Source organism: Ctenopharyngodon idella, chromosome 15 (assembly GCF_019924925.1).
Source record: "Ctenopharyngodon idella isolate HZGC_01 chromosome 15, HZGC01, whole genome shotgun sequence".
Lineage (NCBI taxonomy): Eukaryota > Metazoa > Chordata > Actinopteri > Cypriniformes > Xenocyprididae > Ctenopharyngodon > Ctenopharyngodon idella.
Window position 1 is genome coordinate 10,035,177 of NC_067234.1, and position 21,651 is coordinate 10,056,827.

At 36.3% G+C, this 21,651-nt stretch overlaps 1 protein-coding gene across 1 annotated transcript; it reads right to left on the reverse strand.

Annotated features, from left to right (window-relative positions):
- Positions 1–13,890: 13,890 nt before the first annotated feature.
- Positions 13,891–19,780, reverse strand: LOC127495381 (transmembrane 4 L6 family member 5). Its single transcript, XM_051862195.1, has 6 exons — positions 17,823–19,780; positions 17,227–17,418; positions 16,760–16,828; positions 16,388–16,542; positions 15,101–15,293; positions 13,891–14,393 (listed from the first exon to the last, which is right to left on the reverse strand). The coding sequence occupies exons 2-6, from the start codon at positions 17,401–17,403 to the stop codon at positions 14,379–14,381; spliced, it is 609 nt and encodes a 202-aa protein (XP_051718155.1). The 5' UTR covers positions 17,404–17,418; positions 17,823–19,780; the 3' UTR covers positions 13,891–14,378.
- Positions 19,781–21,651: the final 1,871 nt, after the last annotated feature.

Below are 21,651 nucleotides of genomic sequence, written 5' to 3' on the forward strand. Positions count from 1 at the left end.
TTGTGTTCCTAGAAATGCAGTGATATCCTTTCCTGAGGTCCTTGAAATATGCTTTTTAGTCACAGTAAATTGTATGCCTTACACCTTATCCCACCCTTAAACCTACCCATACCACTAAACCTGCCCCTAACCTTATCCGTATCACACTTCAACAGTAGAAGAAGTGTTTTGCATTACAATATGAACACAATAAGTTCACTGTACTTATTTTTTGATGTAAAGGCCAGAGTTAAGGCCACCTTAAAGGGAGCATTATGAATCAGTGTGTCGAATCAGCTTGTCGAATCAGCGGATCGGAGCGCCAAAGTCATGTGATTTCAGCAGTTTGACGGTTCGACACGCTGATTCATAATGCTCCGAAGCTTCATGAAGCAGTGTTTTGAAATCGGCCATCACTATAGAAGTCGTTATTTTGTTGTTTTTGGCGCACCGAAAATATTCTCGTCGCTTTATAATATTAATATTGAACCACTGTACTCACATGAACTGATTTAAATATGTTTTTAGTACATTAATGGATCTTGAGAGAGGAAATGTCATTGCTGGCTATGGAGGCCTCACTGAGCCATCGGATTTCAACAAAAATATCTTAATTTGTGTTCCGAAGATGAATGAAGGTCTTACGGGTGTGGAACGGCATGAGGGTGAGTAATAAATGACATTATTTTTATTTTTGGGTGAACTAACCCTTTAACTACTATAAAGTGGGACCAAATACACTATATTGCCAAACGTTTTGGGATGTCTGCCTTTACGTGCACAAGAACTTTAATGACATCCCATTCTTAATCCGTAGGGTTTAATATGGAGTTGGCCCACCCTTTGCAGCTATAACAGCCTCAACTCTTCTGGGACAGAAGGTTTCCACAAGGTTTAGGAGTGTGTTTATGGGAATTTTTTACCATTCTTATAGAAGCGCATTTGTGAGGTCAGGCACTGATGTTGGCGAGAAGGCCTGGCTCGCAGTCTCCGCTCTAATTCATCCCAAAGGTGTTCTATCGGGTTGAAGTCAGGACTCTGGCCAGTCAAGTTCCTCCACGTCTTTACGGACCTTTCTTTGTGCACTGGTGCGCAGTCATGTTGGAACAGGAAGGGGCCATCCCCAAACTGTTCCCACAAAGTTGGGAGCATGAAATTGTCCAAAATGTCTTGGTATACTGAAGCATTAAGTGTTCCTTTCACTGGAACTAAGAGGCCAAGCCCAACCCCTGAAAAACAACCCCACACCATAATCCCCCCTCCACCAAACTTTACACTTGGCACACAATGCAGTCAGGCAAGTACCGTTCTCCTGGCAACCATCAAACACAGACTCGTCCATCGGATTGCCAGAAAGAGAAGCGTGATTCGCCACTCCAGAGAACACGTCTCCACTGCTCTAGAGTTCAGTGGTGGCGTGCTTTACATCACTGCAATCTGACGCTTTGCATTGCACTTGGTGATCTAAGGCTTGGATGCAGCTGCTCGACCATGGAAACCCATTCCATGAAGCTCTCTGTGCACTGTTGGAGGTCTGTAGCTATTGACTCTGCAGAAAGTTGGTGACTTCTGCGCACTGTGCGCCTTAGCATGCGCTGATCACGCTCTGTGATTTTACATGGCCTACCACTTCGTGGCTGAGTTGCTGTTGTTCCCAATTGCTTCCACTTTGTTATGTTACCACTAACAGTTGACCGTGGAATATTTAGTAGTGAGGAAATTTCATGAATGGACTTATTGCACAGGTGGCAACCTATCACGGTACTACGCTTGAATTCACTGAGCTCCTGAAAGCGACCCATTCTTTCACAAATGTTTGTAGAAGCAGTCTGCATGCCTAGGTGCTTGATTTTATACACCTGTGACCATGGAATTGATTGGAACACCTGAATTCAATGATTTGGAGGGGTGTCCCAGTACTTCTTGCAATATAGTGTATGTTAATCATGTCTAAAATATCTTTCCTAGAATCAGCTCTGGCCTCTTGGTATCATATTCTGCAAGCTTATAGCTAAACACTTTGAAGTTGATATCACAAAAATTAAAGTTCCTATGAAATTTTGTTTAGGCGCTGTACCAAAAATAGCCACCGGGTGTCACAGAGATTCTATTGAATTTGTTTTATATGCATTCTCCTGTTACAAACTTATACATTTCTTTCCAAATATCACTTCTATCACAAAACAGACACCAAATATGACCAAATATGAACCGTGAGACTCAGACCTTTCCAACGATATGTTTTGTCAAAATTAGAAAAGATTTTGACTTTAAAGTAGCTAAAATAAATATTGTAATATGAAACCTGACTCAACCCACTAGGGGAGGAGCTCGCTAAAAGAAATTAAAGTACCGTTTCCATGGTAACGCAACATCCGATTTCAAAACGGTTTTCACAATCTGAATCTTTCACAGTCTGAAGTTTGTAAGCTTTCGAATGATACCTAACTTATGATGATTACTAAAACGTGATATGAAAAAAAGGCAATAAATAAAAAGAGTGCCAAGCTTCCCTAGTCGGTATGAACGTGAATAATTTAAATCATAAGAAACAAGCATGGTCAGAAATATGACCTAGTGGTTAGCGCACATGATATCAGACCTATCAAACTGTGTCATTCATGTGGGGCACGAGTTCACGCCAGTTCCCAATCCTCATATCCTCTAAAACCTATTCGTTTCTTGTACTTCTTCTATTGTACCTGGCAAGATAAAGTACAATGAAATGAAACCACACGTACCATCTTAGATGAGTGACTTAGTGAGTGTATGTCTGCCTTTAACTTCCTCTATTTCCTTTTTTTGTCACTTCCGTAGCTCCAGTTCTAACAAATTATGTGACTAATGTTGTCTACTTTTCATTCATTTTTAAGAAGTATGTCAAGGATCAAAATAAATGCACTTCGGCCCACATAAATGAACTGAATTAACATTTCCTTGAAAGTCGTTTCCATACAACAAAATAAGGAAATAACTTCAAAAAAGAGTTGCATCAACATTCTTCATCACATATTATGTTGAATTTCATAGAAGACAAAGTCATATGGGTTTGGAATGACATGAGTGTGAGTGAATTACAATTTAAATTTTTAGAGATATATTTCTTTAAACATATCATGCTGGCTGTAGCATGACTCGCTGATGCACATGAGAGGCTGCAGGTTTATGGTTCCTGCGCTGGTCTCTTTCAAAAACATAATCCACTCTGAGTCATTGTGTTGGAGGGGACGGCGTTTCATCTATAAATATTTGCGTGTCCAAGCAGAGCAGATTTGAATGCGTGAGAGGAAAAGTGCAGCGCTGTGACAGAGGAGATGCCAGCAGAGAGAAACAATAAGAAAGAAAAGAGGAAGTGCAGAAGACAAATAAGACAGACTAAATTTATGAATTACATCCTGAGAATCCACAGCAGGGGTTCTCTCAACTCAGTGTTATTTTAACCCGGCGGAAATGTTCAATACTTTTTTGTAGTCAAGACTTAACATAATAGACATAATAATATATTTACTTTTATGTTGTCTTTTAAAGCTGTAATCACACCATAAAGTACTACAATCCACAGTTTGAGGACAGTAAGTGAAACAACATCTATTAGTATATTTCCATTGTTCATAAATATATAGTAGCCTACAGCCTACATTATTGTAAATAATAATAATAATAATAATAATAATAATAATAATAAATTATTAATTTAATTTTCACACAATATCACCATACCAGTAAAATTATCGATATCTAGGAAAACAATTATAATCATATACTGTATATTGCACACACAGAAGAAACTTCTGGTACAAAAACAATTTCTAAAGCTAGGGCTACTAAACATTAGATCGCTGACACCTAAGGCGGTTATTATAAATGAAATGATCACAGATAATAGTCTTGATGTAATTTGCCTTACTGAAACATGGCTTAAACCAAATGATTATTTCGGTCTTAATGAGTCTTGTCCACCTGGCTACTGTTATAAAAATAAATGCCGTCCGGTTGGCCATGGCGGTGGTGTTGCAACAATCTATAGAGATATTCTTAACGTTACCCAGAAAACAAACTACAGGTTTAATTCATTTGAAATTCTCGTGCTAAACATTACACTCTCAGATATAAGTAAAAAGTCGCTACTATCTCTTGCTTTGGCTACCGTTTATAGACCTCCAGGCCCTTATGTTGATTTCCTAAAAGAGTTTGCAGACTTTCTCTCAGACCTATTGGTCAACGTTGATAAAGCGCTGATTGTTGGAGATTTTAACATTCATGTAGACAATACAAATGATGCGTTAGGGGCTGCGTTTACAGATTTACTAAACTCGTTTGGGGTCAAACAAAACGTCACTGGACCCACTCACCGTCTTAATCATACACCAGATTTAATTATATCACATGGAATCAATCCTACAGATATAGAAATTCTACCGCAAAGTGATGATATCACTGATCATTGTCTTGTAACATGTGTACTGCATACTGCTGATATTTGTCAAATTGCGCCACGATATCGACTAGGTAGAACAATTCTCCCGGCAACTAAAGATAAATTCACAAATAAACTGCCTGATCTGTCTCAGCTGCTTATTGTACCCAAACACACAAATGATCTCGAGAAAATGACTAGCAGTATGTGCACCACTTTCACTAGTACATTAGATACTGTTGCACCGATGAGATTAAAAAAGGTTAGAAAGAAAAATACTGTACCATGGTACAACAGTATTTGTCACGCTATCAAAAGAGAAACTCGTAATCTAGAACGCAAATGGAGACAAACTCGTTTAGAAGTCTTCAGAATCGCGTGGAAAGACAGCTCGTCCATTTATAGAAAGACTCTAAAAGCAGCTAGGGCTGAGCATCTCCGCAAACTCATAGAAAATAACCAAAACAATCCAAGGTTCTTGTTTAGTACAGTGGTTAGATTAACAAATAAACAGACTATCTATGAAAAATTTCAGTCAGGATTCAGGTCTCATCATAGCACAGAAACTGCGCTCGTTAAAATTACAAATGACTTACTTCTAGCTTCTGACCAAGGCTGTATCTCAATACTAGTGCTACTTGATCTCAGTGCTGCGTTCGACACTATAGATCATAAAATACTCCTAGATCGACTACAGAATTACACTGGTATTCAGAGACAGTCATTACGGTGGTTTAGGTCGTATCTATCAGACGGTCACAATTTTGTTTATTTAAACGGGGAAAAATCTAAGATAACGATAGTAAATTATGGAGTGCCGCAAGGATCTGTGTTAGGCCCTCTGCTATTTTCAATATACATGCTGCCACTTGGTAATATTATAAGAAGACATGGAATTAGTTTCCACTGCTATGCCGATGATACTCAGTTATATATTTCAACACAACCAGATGAAAACTCTAAATTATCCAATCTGACAGAGTGTGTTAAAGAAGTAAAACATTGGATGACTAGTAATTTTCTTCTATTAAATTCAGATAAGACTGAAGTATTACTTATTGCAAAAACCTGTACACAGAATCTCTCAGACTACAATCTGCATTTATAAGGATGTACTGTTACTCCATCCTCGACAGTTAAAGACCTGGGTGTTATATTAGACAGCAACTTGTCAGTCAAGTCAAGTCACCTTTATTTATATAGCGCTTTTTACAATGTAGATTGTGTCAAAGCAGCTTTACATTGATAACTGGTACATTGTTTGGCTGCACAGCAGCTCTTAAAGAATAGTGTCAATGCAGGCAGATCAAAGCACTGTTGAATATCAAATGTCAAGTCAAGTGTCCCCAACTAAGCAAGCCAGAGGCGACAGCGGCAAGGAACCCAAACTCCATCAGGTGACATCAGGTGGCAGACAAGTGGCAAATTGGTGTTAAAATGGAGAAAAAAACCTTGGGAGAAACCAGGCTTAGTCGGGGTGCCAGTTCTCCTCTGGCCAACAGTGCTTTGTTACAATTCAGGTAGCTATCATAAGTCCAATAGGATCGCAACATTAAAAGTATTTATTTCAGTTCCATCCAATTGAGGATCGTATTCATCACGCCGGTATGGACGGTTGTTGAGGAACTGTGTCGTGGCTGTCGTGTCGATGAGGCCTTCACAGGGGATGATCTAGTTGACTCAATCTCTGCTGATACTTCAGGGCTGCGTTGTGGTCGTGTCAAGGTGCAGGTCCTTGGTCTTACCTGGATACGGCCCGGATCCGGTTGACTACGGTGAACCTCGGGATAAACAGAAAGACTAATATTAGCGTAGATGCCATTCTTCTTCTGATGTAACGAGTACATCAGGTGTTATAGGAAGTGTTCCCGGTTCCGGCTGACCTAATTTATGCAGCCTAATAATCCTTTAACGGATTTGGAAATTGGTAATGTGTTATGTATATACCAGGTTAAAGAGATGCGTTTTTAGTCTAGATTTAAACTGACAGAGTGTGTCTGCTTCCCGAACAATGCTAGGAAGATTGTTCCAGAGTTTAGGTGCCAAATAGGAGAAGGATCTACCACCTGCAGTTGATTTTGATATTCTAGGTATTATCAGCTGGCCTGAATTCTGAGATCGCAATAGACGTGAAGGACTATAATGAATTAGGAGCTCGCTCAGGTACTGGGGAGCTAAACCATTTAGTGCTTTGTAAGTAATTAGCAAGATTTTAAAATCTATACGATGTTTAACAGGAAGCCAATGCAGTGTTGACAGAACTGGGCTAATATGGTCATACTTCCTGGTTCTAGTAAGAACTCTAGCTGCTGCATTTTGTACGAGCTGTAGTTTATTTATCAGGCGAGCAGAACAACCACCCAGTAGAGCGTTACAGTAATCTAGCCTTGAGGTCATGAACGCATGAACTAACTGTTCTGCATTTTTCATTGAGAGCATATGTCGTAGTTTAGATATATTTTTAAGATGGAAGAATGCGGTTTTACAGATGCTAGTAACATGGCCTTCAAATGAAAGATTGGTATCAAAGAGCACACCCAGGTTCCTAACTGACGACGAAGACTTAACAGAGCAGCCATCAAGTGTTAGACAATATTCTAGGTTATTACGTGAAGAAGTTTTTGGTCCAAAAATTAGAATCTCTGTTTTTTCTGAATTTAGTAGTAGGAAATTACTGGTCATCCAATTTTTTATATCAGCTATGCATTCCGTTAATTTTGTGAATTGGTAAGTTTCGTCAGGGCGCGAAGAAATATAGAGCTGAGTATCATCAGCGTAACAGTGAAAACTAACGCCATGCTTCCTAATGATATCTCCCAAGGGTAGCATGTACAGAGTGAACAGTAACGGTCCTAGTACTGAGCCTTGTGGTACTCCATATTGAACTTGTGATCGATATGACATGTCTTCGTTTACTACTACAAACTGATAACGGTCAGATAAGTATGATTTGAACCATGACAATGCAATTCCACTAATGCCAACATAATTTTCGAGTCTATTTAAAAGAATATTGTGATCAATAGTGTCAAATGCTGCACTAAGATCCAGTAACACTAATAGAGAGATACAACCACGATCTGATGATAAGAGCAAATCATTAGTAACTCTAATGAGAGCAGTCTCAGTACTATGGTACGGTCTAAATCCTGACTGGAAATCCTCACAGATACCATTTCTTTCTAAAAAGGAACATAGCTGTGATGATACTGCCTTTTCTAGTATTTTTGACAGAAAAGTGAGATTTGAGATCGGCCTGTAATTGACTAATTCTCTAGGATCAAGTTGTGGTTTTTTAATAACTTGTCCTTTGAAAATCATATTTCATATGTTACAAAAACAGCCTTCTTCCACCTCAGAAACATTGCTAAGATACGGAATATGTTATCTGTTTCTGATGCAGAAAAGTTAGTTCATGCTTTCATGACGTCTAGACTAGATTACTGTAATGCATTACTAGCTGGTTGCCCTGCTTCCTCAATAAACAAGCTACAATTAGTACAAAATGCAGCTGCTAGAGTTCTTACCAGTTCAAGAAAATATGATCATATAACACCAATTTTATCATCTCTACACTGGTTACCTATTAAGTTCCGTATCAATTATAAAGTACTGCTAATGACCTACAAGGCTCTAAATGGTTTAGCTTCTGTGTACTTAACCGAACTTCTATCACCCTACAATCCTTCACGCTCTTTAAGATCACAAAACTCTGGACTTCTGGTTGTACCTAGGATAGCTAAGTCCTCTAAAGGAGGGTGAGCGTTTTCACATTTGGCTCCTAAACTCTGGAATAGCCTTCCTGATAATGTTCGGGGCTCAGACTCGCTCACCCAGTTTAAATCTAGATTAAAGACGCATCTCTTTACCAAGCATTCACATAATGCATCTCATATCAGATCAGTTGCACATGACTATCTTTGCTTAATGTTATGAACAGCAGCTATGCTAATTATTCTCCATTTGCTTTTCCGTTTTACCTCGGGACGCTGGTGAAATTGATGAAATCCAATAAGCTGACTCCTCCATAGGCAGCAATTTAACAACCACTTTCAAAGGTACTAAAGACATTGTTAAAACAGTCGACGTAACTGCAGTAGTTCAACCTTAATGTTATGAAGCGCCGAGAATACTTTTTGTGCGCAAAAACAAAACAAAAATAACAATTTTATTCAACAATATCTTCTCTTCTATGTCATTATCCTACACTGTTTACGTCCAGCACTTTCAGGTTCTACGTCAGAACGCCGACTCATTATTGGCCGGCTCCTGCGTCAGCATCACACGCATGCGTCATGCTGATCACGTGATCAGCTTCGGCAAATACTGAGCCGGTGTTAGGACGTAAACATGGAAGTCTTTACTGTGCTTACTGCGGCAACTACATAAGGATAATGACAGGGAAGAGAAGAAATTGTTGAATAAAGTCATTATTTTTGTTTTGTTTTTGCGCACTAAAAGTATCCTCGTCGCTTCATAAAATTAAGGTTGGAGCACTGCAGTCACGTCGACTGTTTTAACGATGTCTTTAGTACCTTTCTAGACCTTGAAAATGGTGGTTAAATCACTGTCTATTGAGGAGTCAGAGAGCTCTCGAATTTCATCAAAAACATCTTAATTTTTATTCCAAAGATGAACTTACGGGTCTTACGGGTTTGGAACGACATGAGGGTGAGTAATTAATGACAGAATTTTCATTTTTTGGTTGAAATAACCTTTTAAGTATCTCCTATAAAAAGAGGCAGATTAACGCATAGGCTAACCTAGGCTGTAGCCTAGGGGCCCACGTGATCAGTGCTTTTTTCAAATATTTTCTGATTAATCTATTTCTGCAGTACCAGTAATTACTAGTTTTACTGGACGGAGGTATAAAAAAAAAAAAAAACAGGCAACTGATGAGCTCCTAGCGCACAAGAAGGATTAATGTACATCACCTCTCGCTACATCAGATTCAGTTGTAAGATTCAGTTGTACATCAGATTCAGTTGTAAGAAGTGCTCCCCACACCAATGTTAGTGGGGAGCACTTCTTTTCTAAACTGGCACTTGTTGAGAACAGGTAGCTACTGTCAATTTGACAATGCCCAACGCCATTGGATCAGAGAGCTGTAAATCACTGCCTATTGTTGCCTGTAAATTTGACAATGCTCAACACAACTGGATCAGAGCCCTGTCAATGCTTTGGCAATGTAATGCTTTTTTACCGTTCCAATGAAGCTACTTGAATCCGAATTTGTCAACTGCTGATTGATTTTCAAACAGGGAAAGACCATGGACCAGATCTCTGTTCATGGTATGTAAGCACTCAATTATATATATTTGAAATATAGCCCTGGTCGGTAATCAATGTTCTGATTACTTTCATGTCGTGTGACTGATCATGCTATTATATGTAGCTAGACTGAGTAACAAAATGCTTTCTCTAAATCTAGATTTGACTGTAACAAGAGTGCAAAAACTGATACTTCAAATTAACTTGAAAAAAAAAAAAAAACTCAACTTTGACAAAAAGTAGTATTTAATGTCTAAATATATATCCAAATGCAAAACCTAATACATGTAAATTATTATGTCTGAAAACAATGTTCCCAGCAACTAGGGAATAGACAGCAATGTTTATGGGCCCTATTTTAACGATCTAAGCGCATGGCGCAGGTGCACTTAGGGCGTGTCCGAATCCACTTTTGCTAGTTTAACAACGGGAAAAATGGTCAGTGAACCCGGTGCATGGTCTAAAAGGGTTGTACCTATAGGTTACGAAGAAAGTGTAAACTGTCATCGCGTCAGTTAAGCTTTTTCCGTAAGTTGAATAGGGAAGGCATAGGACGTAGCATAATCTTCGTGAACTGCAAGAGTTTTACACTTTCTTCATACATAATCCTTTAATGATAATGGGTGTGTTTTGGGAGTAACGTGCAATTAACCAATCAGAGTCTCATCTCCCATTCCCTTTAAAAGCCAGTTGCACTGGCGGATTTGCTATTTACACAACGGAATTTGCAAGCAGAAAAACTGAAAGCTTCTCTAGCAAGGAAACGGATCTGCTCATGCGCAAGGTTAAAGCGAGCGAGCAGAATATCTACAGGACAAGCCGGATTCCAGCAAAGCATTTTAATCTTTATGCACACAATAATAATCTTTTACGTTGTAATCCTTTTATTTTTAATATTTGGCATGTTTGTGTGCTGATGCGCATCCCTGTGTAACAAGCAGAGTGTATGCAAGTTGTGCACCCGTCTATAGGTGCATATTACTAATGCGCTCTTTAAATAAAAAAAAAAATTAAAAAAATACTGCGCCACTTTTTTTTATTTCTATTTCAATTGCCTCAAAATAGCAACAATGCGCCTAAACACACCTCATTTTCAGACCAGCACGCCCATGGGTGCACAAATGGGCGTAAATGCATTTGCTATTTAAACAACATGGCGCAGGACATGAAAATGATAACTGCGTCGGGCTGAAACTAGCAAAAAACACTTGCGCCGTGCCTGGTGGGTGTATGATAGGGCCCTAGATATCTATATATGAAGCCATCTATACAGCCATCTAGTGGTTACACCATGGTATTACAGATGATAAATGGTGCATAACTTAGAGGTAAATGTTTAGGACTATAGAAATCCCCTTTTATAGCCAGTATTTATTTAGCCCTATATAGCCGGCATTTATTTCTGTTTTCCCTGGTTCCCCCTGACTGGTTCTAGGTCCCCTCTGTGCCACCCCATTTAAAAATCTAGCAGAGATTGAATCACCTCCCTCGAATATCCATTATTAGTGATATTTATTTTATCACTAATTTTATGATGATTATTAGTGATACAACATTTTTTTGGGGGGACAGGTCTCTAGAAATCCCTGAGCCTAGACTAGGTGGCCTGTGTAGACCTTAAAGGTGCAATATGTAAGAATTTTGCAGTAAAATATCCAAAACCACTAGGCCAGTGTTATATATTTTGTTCACTTGAGTACTTACAATATCCCAAATGTTTGCAACTATTTGTAAATCGTGAGAAAATTGCAATTTTAACCAAGGCTCCGGGACTTGTGAGGAGTCACCTGTCAATTGCGTCATACCCGCGTTACCCTCAGTTTCCAGTTTTATTTTGTAGAAACCATGGAAACACCAAAGATGCTTTCATATTTACGTTTTAATAGGCAAGGGAACAACTGTTTTAATATATTTATAGACAGAAAACTAATTATTGTTATATAGCTCAACACGTTTAGTCTTATTGTTTAAATCTAATTTTCTTGATTTTTTGTGAGTACCATGCTTTACCATGCCTCAGAGAAAAACACTATTTTGTCAAGTAGCTAACATAGCATAATCAGATGCAGCTTTATTTGTAGTAACAGTGATACAGCATTTTCTCCATCATATACGTTTTAAAATTAATTGCATGCCATTTATCAACACAAGCCATTCAGCATTTAATATGAAATTCTAAAATCGATCTAGCTTACTGCAGTGTGCAACAGTGTCTCGCAGCAGCCGCCGAGCGAACGCACAGAGTAACGTTATAACATTCTCAACACACTCAAATGTATCTAATAAGATAAACAGAGCTGTGTTACTTCATACTCATGACCGGAACAGCAGAAGTGGTGCCAGCGACTGCGGCATAATAAAAGTTCCGCTGCTCGCGACGTGTGTTGCGCAATCGCTCCAGCGGCCTCGTTCAGCTCCCACAACACTCAGTCCTGCTCTGCTTCATACTACAGTAACGTTAATAATCACATCCATGTACATGATTTCTTCCCGAGTCCTATCCCAATTCTTTTCCACCGGCCGTTGAAGTGAAGACCACATGTCCCAAGATTCCGCGCTCAAACTTGGCGTCATCAAGCTACGCCTTTGTTTTGAATAGGCCTCTAGCGACCTCTAGCGAACAGAAAATATTACATATTGCACCTTTAATCTGCCCCTGGCCGATGCGGTTTATCAATTTAAAATGCAAGCACATCAAACATACACATTAAATACACATATAAACATTAGAAAAGTTTCGATATCACATCACTCATCTTACCTGTATAATCAACAAGCACAAATTAGATTTTGTTTCACTGCAATAACTGACAGTCATATGAAAGTGGAACGCCATGCAGCTCACTATCGCCCCCTAGCATCACCTGCCAGTATGGACAGATTTAAGTGATGTTATAGTTGGCATCAGCAGGCCCTATACTTAATAAATGATAACTTATAATAATAATAAAAACAATACATACATAAGACTACTTGAATCTATACCAGTACCGTTCAAAAGTTTGGGGTTGGGAAGATTTTGAATGTAGTCCTGCTCACCAAGACTGCATTTATTTAATCAAAAATACATAATATTGTGAAATATTATTGCAATCTAAGTTTTCTATTTTAATATATTTTAAAATGTAATTTATTCATGTGATCAAAGCTGAATTTTCAGCATCATTACTCCAGTCTTCAGTGTCACATGATCCTTCAGAAATCATTCTAATATGATGATTTGCTGCTCAAGAAACATTTATTATTATTATCAATGTTGAAAGCAGTTCTGCTGCTTCATATTATTGTGGAAAACGTGATAATTTTTTTCAGGATTCTTTGATGAATGTAAACCAAAAACAAACATTTAATTTTACACAGAAAAATTTTGTAACAATGTAAAAGTCTTTACTGTCCTTTTTGATCAATTTAATGCATCCTTCCTGAATAAAAGTATTAACCTCTTTATTTTATACACACCACTGTTCAAAAGTTTGGTGGGTTTTTTTATTAAGAAATTACAATATTATATTTAGTTTAAGCAATTGTTTTCACTTAATTTCAATTTAGTTTAATCAAATTCATATAAAAGGTTGTTGATGACCATACTAATATCCACTGATAATTTGTGGCATAGATAGCATAAATACACTATAATATACATACTATTTTGAGGGGCTGCTCACTGCAGCACCAATAGGTGGAGCTTGACGTCCAGCTCCGCCTCTCTGTTTGTAATGGGTAGAGCTTGAAAGTTCAGCCACAACCTACCTCTACACATAACCCTATCTCTAAACCTAAAACCACCCAGAGGGGGATCTGAACATTTGGCTCTGCAGTGAGAAGCACTTGACTATTTTGGGGATTGTTAGGAGTGTAAAGATAGACAAGATATATGTGGCCCTCTTGTGGCCACTATAGGATAAAAAGCAGTTTTCTCTAAAAACTGAATTTTCTCTCTCCCACGTAGCTTTAAATATGCTGAGGTCATGATTCTGACTTGTCCAGTCTAATATTGTTGTGTCAGATGTCTGTGAATTTAGTTTTTGCTGAATTTGTTTTTTTCTGTTTTTGTCTGGCGCACACAGTTTCACAGTACTTCTGAATTATGAACAGAATCTACCATGTTTTAAATCAAAAACATTTTTGTGAAGCTTTTTTTTTTTCTTGAAAAGTATGCTGCTTGCATTTTTTTTATTAAAATAAATAAATGTAATAAATGATGCATTCTTTTACACACTGAATTGTTCATACAATTTTAATCTTGTAGAAGTTCAACAATAAATATAACATCTATTAACACAGCATTTCAGTATCAACAAAACTATATAAAGCCAGTATTTTATCACATACATATAAAAAGTAATTACATAAAAATTGCATAAATATGCATAAAAATTAAAGTGCGTTCTGAGAATATATCACAATATATTAATTATATATATATATATATATTTTTTTTTTTTTTTTTTTTTTTTTTTTTACATATGTTTTAAATAGCTTATTTATATTTGTTCAGCATCATGCTGAACCAGCTGAGCAACAGGAACATGGACTTATGTGATGACAGTGCAGTAAAAGATTCAGGGATGTGAAAACTGACTTTCCTAATCCACTTCTCATTTCTATTTTGTCTCTGTTTAAAATAAGTTAAGTAGTCATAGCTGACTGTTTAACCCGAAAAAAATGTCATTCTCACATGCAGATGAAAATAATAGAACCTCTAGTCATTTCAAGCAGGAACAACCTAAAAAGAGAGAGAAAAAAGATAATAAAAAAAATGCTGTAGAAATTATAAATTGCTATAAAAATTTTTTTAAAAAAGCATAAAAAAATTGCAATTAGCTGAATCTTAGAGTGCCTTTTGATCAATTTAAGTAGGACTTCAGTACATCTTTATATGTAATTTCATAATTAATTGTATTGTCTTTGAAATATGGTTAAAGTGCTGAATGTACTCACAAGCATTTATGGTAAATTAAATTATACTTTAACTTCATTTCTATTAAAACTTTTATGTCATGCATTTAAAAATATTTGTAATTACACATTTGTAATGATGAAGTATAGAATATTTAAAATAAACGTAATATCGAATTACACACTACAGTTTAAACTAATCTAGTACTTTACATATCTTTTAGTGTGTTAGTCAACACATTATAAGTGTACTTTAAAGCACAAAAGATTATTAAAACAATGATTTAAAATATAAAACTTTTCATTTGACAATATTACAAAGTGCACTTAAAAGTGTACTTAAGTGTGTTAAGAGTCAGTTAACAGTCATGAAAGTGTACTCTCTTTAAATACTTAAGTGGCCTATTATTTAATCAATATTATATTACAGTTTTTTAAAAAAATATATGCTTTGAAGATTTGAAGTACACTACAAGTGCACAGTGATTACAATGAAGTGGACTTTTTCACAAAGGTAGGCTCTTCGTAAAATACCTTATTCTTGCAGAAGCCAGGTCCACACATGAACTCCAGTAAGGCGGTGAGGAGATGCAGAGCGCAGAAGATGAGCTCAAGGCCACTTGCTGCCATGAGAACAGAGAAAAGAACAATATTCCAGATCACGACACCTCGAGGTTCTACACAGGCTGATGCCCACCGCTCCGGATCATACAGATACAGTTTCTCTCTGCAGTAACAGACACACAGGAACATGGTCATAATTTATTTACATGAAATATCATTATGCTTGAGTGCACTGATTTTCATAGTACACGTCTTGCACGATTCATGATCGCGACACTTTGAAAGTGAAATGTAGTTACAAGTTATAAAGTCAGAATTGCGAGATATAAAGTCGCAACTCTCTTTTTCTCGCAATTGCGAGTTTTTAATCACACAATCCTGACTTTATAACTCGCAATTCTGACTTTTTAATCAGAATTGCAAGATAACACAATTGCGAGTTATAAAGTCAGAATTGCGTGATATATACTCGCAATTCTGACTTTTTTTCTCAGAATTGCGAGTTTAAGCCTATATCACGCAATTCTGACTTCATATCTCGCAATTGTGAGTTTATATTGCAATTCTGAGAAAAACGTCAGAATTGTGAGGTAAAAAGTTACAAAAACCTTTTTTTTTTTTTTTTTTTTTTTACTTCATGGCGGAAACAATGCTGTATCAGGTGAGCTACCGAGCAAGTGTACTGTGTCAGAATAGCCATACATATGGAGCTGATTATGTAATGCAAATTTCAAAATGTATTAGTTTACAAATTATGTACTATGATAAAAAGTGATTTTAAGACATATTGTGCAAAGAACCACGCAAAAAGTCTTTATTATTCGATATAATCATCATTTTGTGTGAAAAGAAACAGAAGGTGATGCTGTTTTACTGCCTCTAGTTTTCATTTCAGCTAGAAACTGCAGTGATTTGTATATTTGGTACGTGTTTTGAGTTTTGCAAAAATGTAGGTAGAGGCACATTTTCCCTTTTTAGTAGCCTACACTAGCACATAAATTGCATCAAAGCTAACACAGGAATTAAAAGCCAAAATTTCGATATCATGTGGTCTTAAAAAATTACCTTCGCTTTTTGTTATGTCATGCTTTAATGTTTAATCAGTGAGCTCACAAAAGTCTGTTGGCCACATTTGATTTGTTTCTCAATGAAACAAAACTATACCAATGTTTATGACTTTGCCTACTGAATAAATAATAGTAAGTTAGCTCTTTGTAAACATAGCGAAAGAATATAACAATCTCAGGTTTTACTCACCCAATTTTGGCTTGTTTTAATGGCCGTTCCCACTTTAGGCCTTCAGTGCCATTGTGTAAACAGAGGGGTCCCAGCGCCAGCCCCATCCCACTGACCACGAAACACAACCCAGCTGCCACAATAGCCAAACATGTGTATCCCAACTTACGCAAAACCTGGACACAAGACAAGAAAACTCAGAATAGTTTACAGGATAGTTCCTAAAAAAAATCTCAAAGAAATCCCCAAATTTGCTCAATGATGTTACATCATAAGGACAGGATATTTGTTCAAAACATCATTATGTTGCTAAGTTATTATTCAAATGGTGATCATGGTTAAAAGGAAAATACAACAACAAAACTAATGCATAATACAATACAATTCTCTTACCTCAGCAGTAAAATAACAGCATCCTTTCTTTTCGTAGTGTGTTGTAAAGCCTCGAGCAGCCACAAGCACCTGACAAAACGAAACAGTCATCAGAGCAGTCTTGTTTGACGTAAAATACAATTACATCACGTGATGGTGAAGCCCTAATGATGATTCAGTTTAGTTCAAGACAAGGAGGACAAACTCTCTTTCAACTGAGGATGTTGAAACCAGAACAATAAAACCTTATTAAGGAACACAACTGTACTGTGTATATATGTATGTATGTTATTGTGTATATATTAAGGTCATTATTTATTATTTATTTGAATAATTATTATACATTTTTATAATATACACAATTTTTTTCATTAATTTTCCAATGTTATTATAATTTTAAAATGTCTTTATCGTGTAATTAAACAGTATCAGATCTCCTACAACCAATAAAGGACTAGAAAAGCACAGCTAGTGTAATGAAAACTCACCAGAAGGCCCGATGCCCATATACCAGAGCACCACATGGCCTCTCTGGTCACATGACGCTCTGTCAGGTACTGATACTTCATGTCAGGAAACAACAGCAGCACATTTGCCACCATGCAGACGATGGCTATAGGGATCAGAGCCATTCCCACACACCTGGAGCAGTGACTGACACACATCTCAGCTCAGGGATCCTATACACAACATCAGACATTACAGTTCATTTTGTCATTGCTGAATCCACTTTATCCACATTAGTGTTTTGTTACTATATGTACAGTATACAGCATCATCATAAATGTTGTCTTTATGAACGATATGATTTTCATTGCATTAGTTAACAAAATATGCATCCAAATGGCATCTGCTAGCAAAAATGATGCTAGTTTTCTCAGAATTAACTTTGTTTTTCTGAAATATTTTTGCTATATATATATATATATATATATATATATATATATATACACACATACACACACATATACAAACAGTATATAATAAACCTACGTAAATTATGTTGTATATATTTTTATGCTCAAGCATCAAAATATTGTACTTTCTGGACTCGCTGTGTTTTGAGATAATGAAGAAAGCCTACCTGTTGAAAGCCTGTAGAATATGGTTTTAGGATGACAGTCTGTTGTCTGGAATGCTCAGAAGAGTCTTCAGCTGTGATTGAGCATCCGAGTATTCAAGGATGAGTAACTTTGACTGCTTAAATACAGCTGAGTGTTTCCTACCCACATTCAGTGACACACACAGACACAGCCAGCTGAGGATGTTGAAACCAAATTGAGAAGGGGAAAAACAAAACAAACAAAAAAAAACTGCTCACGTTTGCATATACAGGAAATCTTCCCAATAAGGTCTCATTTGTTAACATTAGCTAACATGAACTAATAAGCAATATATTTGTACAGCATTTATTAACCTTTGTTAAAATGTTCATGTTCATGTTACAGTTCACAGAGCATCAACTAATGGTAACTTATACATGTGCTGTAGAATAATTGTTCATTTTTAGTTTATGGTAACTAATGTAGTTAATTAATATTAACATGAAACCTTATTGTAGTGTTACTCATTTACAATATATTGCACATGTGAACTAAATCAGACAAAACAACAAATCAAGTGGCCGGTTGCATAAACTGTTAAGACTAGTCGTAAAAGTTAGTCATCTATTTTATTTTATTTATTTATTTATTTTTTCCCTTCAAGACTGCTTCTAGTCAGTTACAAAAAAAATGTAGAACTGTCTCATTTGAATCAGAAAAGTAAGACCGATCACCACTTGTCTTACTGCTAGTTGGTCAAACTAGTTCTTAAGACACAGTCTTAACATAGTGGCTTACTTCTTGCAACTGGGCCCAAATCTCTTTAATGACAGTACAGAAGAAGACGACTATATACACAAGTTTAACTTAAATTAAAGTGTACAAAGTACAAGGACTGGCAGCATTCAGAGGAAAAAAAAAAAAAAAAAAAAGAAAAGAAAAAAAAGTTACGATGGATTGCAGATTAATAACTAGAACGCACATTTCCTGTAGAAAATGTGAATGGTGCTTGCAGTGGCAAAACTCAGCACTGTACAGATGCTGCAGTGATGCATGTAACTGCAAGAGAGCCAAATCAAGTCTGTATAATGTTCTGGTGCTGAAATATGGCTTATTCATGAAGTTACATGGTTGCTAGGGTACTCTAAATGGTTACTATGGTGTGCTTATACAGTTTATGGCATGATATTTAAAGACTATTTGCCATTGTGAATCAAAAGAGCACAACTCCTTGTTTTTACAATGTTCTGGTGCTGAGTTATGGCTGTTAATGTTGTTATACGATTGCTAGGGTGCTGTAAGTGGTTGCTAGGGCATGGCTATGAAGTTGTTATGTCACTACTTATTGGCTGCTTGATAGCCTGATTCAGCTGAGCCCAGCCCCCAAGTCTCTATGACCTTCTTATCCAAAGATATGATCTCACAGATTTTGTCCCAGTGTTAAGTCTATTGGACTTTTTTCAGCCGATTTTTCATCCGCTGGGCTAACATCGTACACCCAATCGCTTAGAAAAGTCATAGCGCACCTCTCCTCAATAAGCCGGTCGATTTGACACCTCATTCATGGGCCTACGACAAACGGCGTGTGACAAGTTGTACTGTAATATTGTTGCGTAATGTTGAGTAGCCTACCACAAAAATAATTTCCACTTTCCTTTTCCTTAAAAAAAAAAAAAAAAAATAGTGCATTACAGTGAAGGACTTGTAATGGAGGAAAATGGGGCTAATTTATACACACTAATACTTTTTCAATAGTAGGCTTTGTAAGATGTAAACAATTTGTGTGTTATCATTTAACTCTGAAAAATCAAAAAGTTATATGCAATGGGGGTTTAAATGATTATGTGCATAACGCCATAAGAAAGAAAAATTATGGGCATAATTTGAAAAGGTTAAATGGTCCTGAAAAAAAGTCACTTGTACTCCTTAAAATTAATCATTTTTTGAGATATCAGCCTCAAATTCGGAACACAACTTGTTTAGGTTTATGGCTTTGATTCACAGTTTTAAAGTAAAACATGTTTTAGAAAAATATGCTTCATAAAAATACAAAATATTAAATAAAAACACTATTAAACTAAAATATAGTACATTCATTTCATTGATTGATTTAAAAAATTGGTCTTTTTTGGCCGCCACGGGGGTTAAACAATACGCAACATACAGTTTCTTCACTGTACGCTTATCATATCTGCACAATGTTCTTGCTTGGGTTTGAATGCGTAGTTTGTCACATATGCATCCCAGATTGCCTCACAGTTCTTTCATTTCACAATTCATACACAATTTGATGGTTTTTGAACACTGTAAAAATGTTATGTGCTGTTTATGTAAAATGTCCTAAATTATTTAGGAGATTTAACATAACTCAAAGTCAAATATAAACTGGTCATTTCCATTCACTCTAAATCACACACTTTTGAGAGTCAACTTAAAATAAAAAAGCAAATTTCACTAAAAATATTAAACTAATTGTGTCAGACTAAATAATTTAGGAGATTTTACATGATTTATTCAAGTAGGTTCCATTTAAAGAAATCCAACCTGAAAAACTACTCAAAAATATTGTGTGTATTATTGTTACCAGAATTTAAGTAAACAGCACATAACAATTTTTACAGTGTTCAAAAACCATCAAATTGTGTATGAATTGTGAAAGAATTGTGAAATGAAAGAACTGTGAGGCAATCTGGGATGCATATGTGACAAACTACGCATTCAGACCCAAGTAAGAACATTGTGCAGATATGATAAGCATACACTGAAGAAACCGTGTGTTGCGTATTGTGTTTAAACCGCGTGGCGGCCAAAAAAGACCAATTTTTTAAATCAATCAATGAAATGAATGTACTATATTTTAGTTCGATAATGTTTTTATTTAATATTTTGTATTTTTATGAAGCATATTTTTCCAAAACATGTTTTACTTTAAAATCAAAAATCAAAGCCATAAACCTAAACAAGTTGTGAACTGAAAGAATTGTGATGCAATCTGAGATATGATAAGTGTACAGTGAAGAAACTGTATGTTGCATATTGTATCTTGATTTTATTAATGAAATGTTCTCAATATTTTCTATACAACACTGAACCACAATTTTACTAATAAAATATACACCCTATTTTTAATTATCACCTTAATTTTTTTTTATGAAAATTAGACCGATGATTTATTTTTTACAGTGAAGGTCAGTTTGTAGGACCCATAGTATTTTTCATAGTTTGTGCTCTTTCTTTGAGATGATCAGATATCTGACCCACTTTGAGGTTGCGTGCAACAACTGGAAGGTCACTGACCAAACTATGATGCAGTTCTGTGGCATATAAAGAGCACGTCAAATGACCAGACCTCCATCATAGCCAGCAAGCTCCATGAATCAGGCTGCTGTGAGGGGATTTTTGTGTAGGCCTATCAATCCAACAACTGCAGAATTATTTGAATTTTTAATCATTTTAATTTTTTGATTAAACGTTACTACTGAACTTGAGAAATCATATCCCCCCATTTGCTAACCACAACTTTAGGTTGCCAGCATAAGGGAACATGTTCAATATTCACTCATCAAATATGTGGTTGTTTAATGGCTGATGCTTCAAGTTTGCATGAGATCAAAATTAACCTGACCTGCTTATTTTCATTTTGAATAATTATTCATGTTTGGGGTCATTTTTGAAAGAAGTCTCTTATGGTCACCAAAGGCTGCATTAATTTGATCAATTTTTTCAATTCCATTTGCTGACTTCATCTTTAACAAGCAATTATCATTGCACACTTTAAATAGAATCCATTTAAATATAGCTCATTGGCTAATTTTGGATATCAGTTCTTTCTATAAAATCCTGGGGGAATTTTTGTCACAGAAACAAGGA

Bases quoted from the DNA above. Each gene is read 5' to 3' on its own strand.
- LOC127495381 (XM_051862195.1), bottom strand. From the start codon at position 17,403: ATGTGTGTCAGTCACTGCTCCAGGTGTGTGGGAATGGCTCTGATCCCT. The intron at 16,829-17,226 runs GTGAGTTTTCAT...TCGTTTTGTCAG, and splicing joins TATGGGCATCGGGCCTTCTG to GTGCTTGTGGCTGCTCGAGG. The intron at 15,294-16,387 runs GTGAGTAAAACC...CTGTTACTGCAG, and splicing joins TTAAAACAAGCCAAAATTGG to AGAGAAACTGTATCTGTATG.